The 11,468-nt window shown below is 36.6% G+C and overlaps 1 protein-coding gene across 4 annotated transcripts; it reads left to right on the forward strand.

Moving 5' to 3' along the window:
- Positions 1–5,128: 5,128 nt before the first annotated feature.
- On the forward strand, positions 5,129–10,829 carry LOC120084465 (putative leucine-rich repeat receptor-like serine/threonine-protein kinase At2g19230). Of its 4 annotated transcripts, none has more exons than XM_039040247.1 (15): positions 5,129–5,374; positions 5,815–5,999; positions 6,102–6,645; positions 6,820–7,295; positions 7,379–7,511; positions 7,598–7,669; positions 7,786–7,866; positions 7,978–8,046; positions 8,139–8,219; positions 8,399–8,565; positions 8,742–8,959; positions 9,036–9,132; positions 9,265–9,327; positions 9,419–9,608; positions 10,324–10,829. In XM_039040247.1, exons 1-15 carry the CDS (start codon positions 5,274–5,276, stop codon positions 10,727–10,729), a joined length of 2,883 nt encoding a protein of 960 aa, XP_038896175.1. In that variant the 5' UTR covers positions 5,129–5,273; the 3' UTR covers positions 10,730–10,829. The 4 variants fall into 4 exon arrangements, with proteins under 4 accessions (XP_038896175.1, XP_038896174.1, XP_038896176.1 ...); XM_039040246.1 differs by having other exon boundaries at positions 5,135–5,374; positions 9,036–9,162; XM_039040250.1 differs by having other exon boundaries at positions 5,207–5,400; positions 9,036–9,162.
- Positions 10,830–11,468: the final 639 nt, after the last annotated feature.

The following is an 11,468-nucleotide window of genomic DNA, read 5'->3' on the forward strand; positions in this document are numbered from 1 at the left end:
ATCACCGTCATTCCGTATGTATTGTGGAGGGGCTTCAAAGTCAAGCTTATATTTAACTCTCATAACAACATCAAACTTTGAGTAACTTACATTTACAACCCTGTAAATGTGAGCTTTAAGTTCTTCATACTTCAAGGTAATAGGCACAATGATTGCTGTTAGCTCACCTCCAACATACAAATTTTGGTTCTCATCCTAATGACATCTGTATCAAATTAGTACACACTTTTCTGTCATTCTACAAAGCAAGAGAACATTTTTTATTAAGCAAATAGTAATACACATGGATCTCTATCGTTGTCGCTCCCACTAATTCCTCTCTCTCTCGTGTTGTATCTCGCTCTCAACACTTCGCTCAATCTCACTCTCTCATTGTCACTCAATCTCGCTCCCTCCCCTTTCTGACTGTCGCTCTCTCTATCCACCTTTCTCGTTGTCGCTCTTAAAGGAACTCTTAAACAAGAGTATCTACGAGCGGAAGCGGATCTTTCCGAAATTCATTGTGATAGAATTACCACACATACATTTCTAACAAATAGAAATGCATCGTAACACTAATACAGGCATGCTTTAACAAAAAATACAAAAGACTGAAAGAAACGTACCAGTTAAAGACTTCCTTCAATCAAACTCAATCCAGCAGAAGCGAACTCCTTTACGCTCCTTATCGTCCAGCAAACAGTCGCCTACCAGCCTACGGTCATCTAAACGATCGACAACTGCACGAACCAACAGCAACCGGGTACGACACCACCATTCGAAGCCTTCGGTATTCTCGAAGTGAAAATCCAAAGGGTGGATTTTGATGGAATTGGTAAAAGGAAAGAGGAAAAGACGATCGTGTAGTACGAACAAACAAGTGGGAGATAGTAGAAGACTATCGTATAGTCGAGTGCTTGTCGTTTAGAAAAAGGTACATGATGTGTAGGTTTAGCTAAACGATCATCTATCAAAAGGTAAACGATCGTTTAGGTCTGCTCGGCGCGCTAAGCGATCGTGTAGTAAACGTAACCAATCGTTTAAAAATCGTGGGCGATCGTTTAGTGTGCGGGTGTGCGATCGTTTAGGAAGAGGGGCACTATCGTATAGGCTCTCAACGCTAAGTGATGACATGCAGAAATGCACGTCATCTTAGGTCTTTTATTTAGAATTATGAGGGCTGTTAAGCAGAATATGCGGCAATTATGTTAGGAATTCATGAGAAAATGAGTGTGTGTCATTCAGCATTAAGAATCTCGGCTAACCCACTATTATGCGTTATTATGCGTTGAATTGTCTATCTTTGTAGCTAATGCAGGAATTGAACGCAGACGCGGAAGCCAGGCTATCGCATAAACGACCACATTCAGAGAACTTCTCCATCACAAACGCGAACACATACGATCAACACATGGGTGTTGTGGTAATCAACCGCATGCGTCCATCGCATAGAAGTTGTGATAGTCAAGTGATTGCGGTCATCGCGTAGAAGTTGCAGTAACCAAGCAATTGCGGTCATTTCAAGATTACGGCTACACGATGATAACCATAATGGCAGGATTACCACAAGGTTGGTGGAATGGAAGCATCAACGCATATCTCGAAAAAATCAAAAGATGATGTTTACATTTCACCTACCACACCATTAGCAGCCGAAATTCAGAAAAGGACCAACGTGCCGCTAATGTCAAAATCAGAGCAGGTCCATTAATGCTATCGATGATCAAGCTCTATAAATAGAAGCTGCTGAGCAGAATTTCAATTCATCCAAGGTTTTCATCCAAGGTTTCCTACCTTTGGGTGGATCCTTGTGATCTAGACGAACGCGTTAGAAGAAAGCTTGAGAGTTCTTCATCTTCTTCATCCATTCTGAGTGATGACCGGAGCCTTCAACCGAAACTAGATCTCGAGAGAGTCAACTCCACCGCCCTTCCATGGCACCACCGGTAGCCTTGACACACATCCGCTGGAAGCAAGACATTGCTTCCAGCTGGTCATTTCATTTTCTCTTCTTTTCTTATATTGTATTGTATTACATTTTAGATTAAGAAATTAATACATTGTGTGTTCAATGAATTTCTACGTTTCCTTCGATTCCATCTCCATCTTTCTTTGCTTAGCACCTTTAACATTCATTGCATCGCTTAGTGAGCTGTCTCTTATACACATCTAGATGTGTATAAGAGACAGGGTGTGGCGAGAGCACGTGAGCGGGTTATGGAAGCTTAGGCATAGGCTTCTCGGCGCTATCGCAGATAGACCGCATACGTCCTAGAATTAGGCTCAAGTGTGTGTAGCATCTGTCTCTTATACACATCTAGATGTGTATAAGAGACAGGGTTATGGAAGCTTAGGCATAGGCTTCTCGGCGCTATCGCAGATAGACCGCATACGTCCTAGAATTAGGCTCAAGTGTGTGTAGCATGGTCGCAAAGCTTGTTACAGTCAACCTTAAAGGTTGCAATGAAGACATCCTCACATTTTATCTATTTTCATCCATTTACTATGCATCAACAGTTGTCGTGTCTCTACCTCTCATTCATACTTCTCATTGTATTGTCTGTTAGATAGGAGTAGGAGTAGTTTGTAGCTTAATACCCTCCATCATTCTTTTATTCATACGCCGCATACACATCACCGAATAGCATTTAGTTACAAGTCCCTGAGTTCGACCTCAGATCACCCGAGAAACTTGCGTTCGCGTTATACTTGGCGTGAGCGTAAGAAAACTTGTGACGGGAATGCATGGTCATCGCATACATTTGTTAACACATAGTTTCATTCCAACGCATGACCATCGATGCATGAGTATCAATGCATAACCTAAGACATGCATCGCATATTGCGTCCCTCCAATTTTAGTCATCAAGTCTTTGATGGCTAATTTTCATCACCACTAAGCAATCGTGTAGATTCACACCGTGAGTGATTTTTCTTGCGTTCTTTTTCGTCTCTCACAAAAAATGAAAACAATTTTCATTTTATTCTTCAGTTACAAGAACTGAATTCGAACTTCTCACTTTCGAACGATTCCGAAGAAATACTCAGCCAATTATCTCATAACCGCCTAATTAATTAATTAATTAATACAATCATATTATATTCTAAAACTATAGTTTGATATCATATATCTACTATAGTATTTTCTCCTCTATGTGATATAAATAATATTTATATCCAATTTCCTCCAAAATATTTGTATCTCATACATTTAGTCAATTATATCATATATAATTAACCAACTCAATTATATCATATATAATCGAACTCCCTCTTGTCAATTTGAACATTTCAAACTGACCCAAAAACTGATTCTCAACTTTATCTAAGCTACTAAGGGGACCTCATGGACCTATGGCTCAAAGCTCCAATGGTACATGAATAGCTAACTAAACTCTTTAGTCACGAGATCCATCATCCGTTAACTGCCAGACATTCCACTAAATACCAACAGTTGAACTCTTCTTACCACAGGTATATTTATATGTCCATCGGATATAACCAATCATGAGTACGATGACCCTTCACAGATGCTTGTAAGTACAGTTGGCTAATTTACCATTTTGGCCTTGTAGTTACATCTCACTCCTTAAGTACTAGTGATCCCTCTAATGAACAATACAACATAATACAATTATGTGTGAACACCTCTCGGGCCAAGAGAAGGTGTGTGGCGCACATCGTTCAAGCCCTGGAATCAGCCCTTAAGAAGCTATCTATTTACTTACCCCTGCTTTAGGGAAGGAGTGAATTCCATCTTATGTAGCTGAGTTCCCAGCTCCCAAATCAGACGAATCCCCAAAGTGGTAGGTTTGAGTCAGCAACCTGGCCACTCACACCCATGCAAATCAAAGCACCGCCCTTAATGGCAGGAGTTCCTAACTCACTCAGGATTGAGGTCATGTTACCTATGGTCATCTTAGTGAAGTGAAGTCTCTGTCATGAACGGTGTTTTCGAGACGTTAACACTTCATGGTCAAGTCTTATACAAACTCTTTGTATAGGACGCCCCCGTTCGCATGTCCTCTACACGTATGATCAAGATCGAACCATCTATGACAAGTCACAACACTTGTGACCATTCTACAAAATGGGTTGCATCCTTAGCGTTGCTAGGATAAGGTTTCCCTCCTATATCCATATACTACAGACCATTTTGGTTATTACTTAAGACATGATCCACTTGTTATGTCACCACATACATGCTTAAGTTACATAAAGATAGCTAGGGATTTTAGGTTTATTGGTTTGTGGTAAAGCAAATAAAACAATTAACTGAGCAAAATCAAGATGTGAAGTAAATATCATATATCATACATCACAAGCATTCGTACAAACTGTTTACAAACTACAGGACATGAGACTTTAGGGCATCAACCCCAACAATTCTTTCTCACACCCCTTTCGTTATGCTATTTACATTGTCTATTTACATATTTTTTTTGAGACCACGTTTCTACAAACACCAATGAAACCAAGTTCAAAAAAAGTCTATTCCGTTCTTAAAAACCCATTCTGAAAACTCCATTTGGTTTCGAAAAACTCCGCTCTGAAAAACCTCGTTCAATAAATCTCCATTCAACAAAATGACAATTCAAATGAAGTTTAGATTTTAAAGAATTCACCATTACATATTTTGCTGTGTTAACGATTTTAAGTTGTAGACAGATTTCGTGAAAATTGTCAAATCAATCGTACAGTGACAAACAATCACATCACGATGGAAGATAGACAGACAGTGAGAGCGAGACAGTTTTCAGAGGCAATTCTTGTAATCTCATACCATGATAACGTCAGTAGAAGGTCAATTGACAGTTTTTTAAAAAAAAAAAAATGGATCATTTGTCATTATGGGTCTAGATATTAGGTCATTGGCCCAAATTTTCCAAGTTTATCGTAATACTACAAAAAAAAAATGGAGTTTTTATTACTATGAATGATTTTTTTTCTTTTTGTGGGTTGATTTTAGGTGGAATCAAAGTTAAATAATTATCAACATGAACTATGCATAAGACATGAGCTTCAAACCTCCATTTCCAAATTGTTGTAGTCGAAGGGATAAAAAAAAGTGAAATTGTTATAAATCTAAGTTTGTGCTAAAAAAAGAAAGAAAAAAAAATCTAAGTTTAGATTTGAAATTGATTCGATCATTAATTTATTTCAAAACATTAGGATATAAATTGATTTTTTTACAAATTTATTATACGGAGTCAACGGCTTCCCCATGTGCCCAAATTAGTGGAATTTCAAAGTCCGAACATGGCAAGCTAAGCTCAGACGAAGATTTCTTCAACATGGATGGCGATGGCGTAGCATTCTTCTGCAATCATATTGCCTCAAATGTCATTCATCCAACACACTCCCTGATATTCTTCCGTCAATTATTCAGCATTTGGTTTGTCTTTTTCCTTCAGTTTCGTGGTAAATGAGTTCGAAATCCCTAGAAATGGAGCACTTATCCACTTCAATCATTAAATTTAGCTACTACAGTGCTATATGATCGTCAATATTTAGATTAAGTGAAAGTTCAATTTATGAGAAAAGAATTGTAAATTTTCCAGTTTAGAGTTAATCAACTTGCCTATGTAAACCATGTTCGATTTGGGCTAGTGGTAGGATTGAGTTGAATCTATGTGACCACCCACCCATTTAGAATTTAATATCCTACGAGTTGTTTTTCCTGAAAAGATCAAGCCGGTTGCCTCAAAAATTAGTTGAGGTGTTTACAAGTTGACTTAGACACTAAAAAACTAAAAAAACCTATGTAACATGTTCTCTAACCTCCAATGTTGCAAAGGGAATGCCTCTTGTGTTGACATTCTATTATGATCACAGGCTTGTCATATATGCCTCACGGAGGAGATATGGCTGCTTTCTCAATTCTCATCAATCAGTGCAGCTAAAGATAGACCCAAGAGGTAGAGGACGATTAATGGGAACATCAGGGCATTGCCTCTTTGGTATCTTGCTAAGTGGTTTAGCACTGGCTCTTCTACATGTTCAAGCTCAGGATCAGTCAGGTAACTAGTTTATTTCCATTGGTGATTAATCTATTCAACTTCTTTCAATCGGCTGTATAGAAACTTGGAGTTTAAGTTGTTTATTATTTGTTTGTTTCTCAGGCTTCATTAGTTTAGACTGTGGATTACCAGAGGGTACGAGCTACACCGAAACAACAACTAAAATTAACTATGTTTCTGATGCATCCTTCATAAACAGTGGAGTAAGTCAAGATGTAGCTTCGGTGTATGGAGATGGAGATACCTATCCCAAGCAATTGAGGAAGCTGAGAAGCTTCCCTCAAGGAATCAGAAACTGTTATAGTGTAAGCACTGTAAAGGGTACTGAATACTTGATTCGAGCAAGTTTCTTGTACGGGAATTATGATGGCTTGGATACGCTACCAATGTTTGATCTCTATATTGAGAATAGCTTGTGGCAGACCTTAAATTTCTCTGACAATGGCATGGATGCTTACATAGATCTCATACATGTCACCTCCTCAAACGCAGTTCGCATCTGTCTGATCAATACAGGGAATGGAGTGCCATTTATTTCAGCATTAGAATTTAGACCTTCACTCAACATCACTTATCTAACTATCTCATCATCCTTGTCACTTTATACTCGAATGGATATTGGTTCAACAGAAGATCAAAAGTACAGGTATTTTTTTAGCATTGGTTCTGTAAAGAAATTTACTGTTAATGGAGGGAAGATTTTTTTATTTTTATTTTTATTTTTATTTTTATTTTTTTTTTTGAGACAAGGACAAGATATGATTTAACTAGTGACAGATGCTAACATAATATTTTGTTTATCCTGTTACTCTTTCTTAAGATTCCCTTTTGATGTTTATGATCGTATCTGGTCACCATTTAACTCCAACGAGTGGACACAAGTAAGCACCAACCTTAGTGTAGAACCTATAGGGAATAACGGTCTCCAACTGCCATCAATTGTCATGCAAACTGCTTCCACTCCAAAAAACAAGAGCAAGCCTCTGGAAATTTGGTGGGATGCGATAGATTCATCTCAATATTATATACTTATGCACGTTGCTGAAGTTTTAAGGCCTGAAGTCAATAAAAGTAGAGAGTTCATTATCACTTACAATGGCGATTTTGTTCTTGGACCAATTATTCCAAATTATTTGTCCACGATGTCTATTTTTCCTAAAGAACCATTGGAGGGAGCAAATAGACATGTAATTTCCTTCATTTCAACCGAGGATGCAACACTTCCTCCTATCATCAATGCTTTTGAGTTATATATAGGGAAAAACATATCAAAGTTAGAAGCAGACCAAGGAGATGGTATCTTTCTTTCGATGCACTTTGTGAATTTACTTTATTGAAAGTTAATGAATACTAATTTGATTTCTTCTTTCGATAACTAGTGGATGCAATTACCAATATCAAGTCAACTTATGGAATAAAGAAGGATTGGCAAGGAGATCCATGTGTGCCAATGGGATTTCCTTGGAGTGGATTAAATTGTAGCAATGGAACTGTTCCAAGAATTATATCCTTGTAAGTGCAAGCTCTGTCTGGTATTATCGTTTTGTATTTGAAGGATAGATCATATAAATCGTGAGTTAATTTAATTTTATGAACAGGAACCTATCTACAAGTGGACTGACAGGTGAAATATCTCCTTACATATCAAATCTAACAATGTTGCAAATTTTGTAAGTCTCTCTGCTAGAAATCTTAATACAAAAATATTACGAATATTATTAGAATATTAAGAAAGCATAATTTCCATTAGATAAAGAGCTTGTTATAAAAGTGGTTATACATACAGTAGGCTAGAGGGGCTTGTGATCTGCGGAATTTGGAGAACAGTTTTTAGGGAAGTTCAAGCCTCTCGGAGTGCTTTAATATTGTAATTTTCCTTTCTTGTTTCAGTACTGGTTATCGCTTTATATTGCAATTTTTGAGTCATATCATATCTATAAATGATTTTATACTGACTCAATATCCTGTTATATATTAGGGATTTGTCCGATAATGAGTTGACTGGAGAGCTGCCAGAATTAGTAAAATTGCCAAATTTAAGGATCCTGTAAGTTCCTTTCTTAGTTGTATTTATGACATCGAAAACATGAAATTTTAGTTGAAATTTGAATAGTATCTATCTTTTTATTGTGTTTCTAGTTATTTAACCAGAAACAGGTTCACGGGCTTAATTCCCAAGGATCTCTTGCTAAGGGCTGAAGCTGGATTACTTACATTGAGGTAAGCTATCAAATTAATTAAGTTATATCTCATGTCCTCTATTTTCTTTACTGTTATATTGTCACCGTCTAATTCTATTTTTTTTTTCATATTAAATAACTAACACTAACAGAAAAAAAGTTGAACAACAGATGAAAATTCATTTGTTTAAACCTGACATTTTCTTCTGCTTGTGTAAGTGTGGGTGAAAATCCAGATCTTTGTACATCACTTGAATGTGTTAACAAGAGGAAGAATAACAAGAGGAAGAAGTACTTGGTTGCTATAATTCTCTCCAGTATTATAGCTGTGCTCCTACCTATCTTTATGGTCACTCTGGTAATCTACAAAAGGAGAAAACAAAGAGGTAATTCTCTCATTTCTTCTGCTTCTGTTTCTTTACACGGCTAATTCCAGCATATTTCAAGTAAAGACGATGAATGTAACTGAGGTAAATAAAGAAAATGGAAAAGAATTCCTGGATGTTGAATGACTTCAAAAGTGTTGAATGAACCAAAAATGTGCCGATATTCCTTGATGCAGGGAATCTCAAAAGATCAATTCAAGAAAGGTTACTTAAGTCGAAAACCCATCTGGTTCATTTCTCCGAGATATTGGTCATCACAGATAACTTGAAGACAACTATTGGGGAAGGAGGTTTTGGAAAAGTATACTTGGGTGTACTGAGCGATAAAACCCAAGTTGCTGTCAAGTTGATGTCTTCAATGTCACAGCAAGGCTACAATGAATTTAGAGCTGAGGTTTAGTTTTTTCTTAGGTTCATTTTTGCTTGTATTTGGTTAACTAGTATCTAATAAACTGTATTTGCAAATGCAGGCTCAAATATTAACAGTTGTTCATCATATAAATCTGGTTTCTCTTATTGGTTACTGTGATGAGGCTGAGAATAAGGCACTTATTTACGAATTCATGGGTAATGGAAGTTTACGCGATTTTCTATCTGGTAATTATGATATTGTCATATAAGGAAGAGGTTTCTCTGAAATGATTGTATCCGGATGGTTAGTTGACTATATAAGAAAATTTTTCCCATATGCTGATATAGATTCGAGCACAAAGGTCTTGAATTGGATGGAAAGACTCCAAATTGCAGTTGATGCAGCTCAAGGTGTGTACAAATAACAAACAAAAGAAATTAATGGCTCTTGCTTTTTTTACTTATCTTTCTGGTTTGTGACATTTGGTTAAACAAATTGCAGGGTTGGAATATTTACACAATGGTTGCGTGCCACCTATAATTCACAGAGATATGAAGTCTTCCAATATCCTACTGAATAAACAAATGCAAGCTAAAATATCAGATTTTGGACTATCCAGGGTATTTGTAAATGAAAGTGATACTCATTTCTCCACATGTCCTGCTGGTACCTTCGGATATCTCGACCCGACGTAAGTAACAATGATTGATGTGCTTTGTGTTCTCTTAAATGAAATGAGTAATCTAATAGCATATTCGATGTTCCAAACTTTTATGTTACATTTTTCTCCCTCGACTTTTTTTGTTATATATATTTAGTCTCCAAACTTCAAAACTTCTAGTCGGATTTGATTTTCCATAATAAGGTGAAAGAAAGTGTGTTAAGTGTTAACTTGGTCAAAATAGAATGAAAAGTACAATATATCCTCTTTCCTGAAGTAACATACTGAATCCCTATTATAGTCCATGACAATCTATTTCTTCCAGTTATCAACTTCCTTTTAACCAAGTTTATATATTAAATATACACACAAGAGTTTATAATTGGTTAGATTACAAATTTGGTCCTCATAGTTTGGAAAAGGTTGGGATTCAATCCCTAGTTTATTAAAACTTTCATAAATAGGTCCATACCATAGGAATTTAGTCCCTACCATAGGGACTATTTATGAGGATTTTATCAAACCATAGGAACTATTTACGAAGGTTTTATCAAACCATAGGGACTAAATTCTAGTTTCGCCTACTATTTTCTTAGTATTCAACCAGAATTCAACATCTGAAGTGTCCCAATATAGCAATTTTTCTGTTGCAATGTGTCAATTTTTCTGTTGCAGTGTCCCAATATAGCAAAAAGAAGCATGTTGTGTACAAATACAAAAGAGCTAAGACATAAATTTGTTGCAGGGTTCATTTATCAAGAAACTTCATCAAGAAAAGTGATGTTTACAGCTTTGGGATTGTCTTGTTTGAGCTGATCACTGGACATCCAGCCATAATCAAGAGCTCTGAAAACAACATCCACATAGTTGATTGGGTTAAGCCTCACATTGCAGAAGGTAACATCCAAAACATTGTTGATCCAAGGCTAGAAGGCTCTATAGAAAGTGGTTCTGCAAGTAAATTTGTGGAGCTTGCTCTGTCTTGCACATTGCCAACTTCAGCAGGAAGGCCTGACATGAGTGACATGGTGTTACAACTCATAGAATGTTTGAAGATGGTTCAAGAGAGAACCCCACAAATGTCACATAACAATGCTGAGAACTTTTCAAACAATTCCATTGACTCTGGATCCCTTCCTAGTCCTAGATAGAGATGAAAACCAATCATTCCTTTTTTCTTGGATTCTAAAACATTCTTGCTTGTGCTTGCACATTATTCTTCTGCCTTTTGTTTCATTGATCTTTCTCTCATGAATGGAAGATGAGACTGTTAAAAGAATAGAAAATAGCGAACACTAAGTTTACGTGAAAAAATCCTAAAACGAGGAGAAAAAACCACGATAGAGTCCATTTTTATTACTTTTACATAAAATGAAAGTTACAAGAGAAACCATACTTATAGACTCTAACAAAACCTAATACAAAAAAGGAGATAAACCTGAGGTAAAATAAAATACTAAAATAGCGTTGGGGCTATAAACTATCAACAAAGCCCCTTATTTCTAACACTCTCCCTCAAGTTGGGGCATAAATATCAATTAGACCTAACTTGCTAACACATGAGTCAAAACTTTACGTGAGTAACCCTTTGGTGAGAACATCAACAACTTGTTGACTAGATGGAATATTTGGAATATAGAAACTGTCATTGTCCAGTTTCTCTTTTATAAAGTGTCTATCATTCTCCACATGTTTCGTTTTATCATGTTGTACAGGATTATTGACTATGTTTATAGTCGCTTTATTATCACAATAGAGCTTCATAGGCAAAACATTGTCTTAGTGAAGATCAAACAGAACTTTCTTCAACTAGTTTTCTTCACAGATCCCCAAACTCATAGCTCTGTATTCAGCTTCAGCATTGCTTCTAACAACAAGACTTTGCTTCTT

This window comes from Benincasa hispida, chromosome 9 (genome assembly GCF_009727055.1).
Source record: "Benincasa hispida cultivar B227 chromosome 9, ASM972705v1, whole genome shotgun sequence".
NCBI classification, from domain to species: Eukaryota; Viridiplantae; Streptophyta; class Magnoliopsida; order Cucurbitales; family Cucurbitaceae; genus Benincasa; species Benincasa hispida.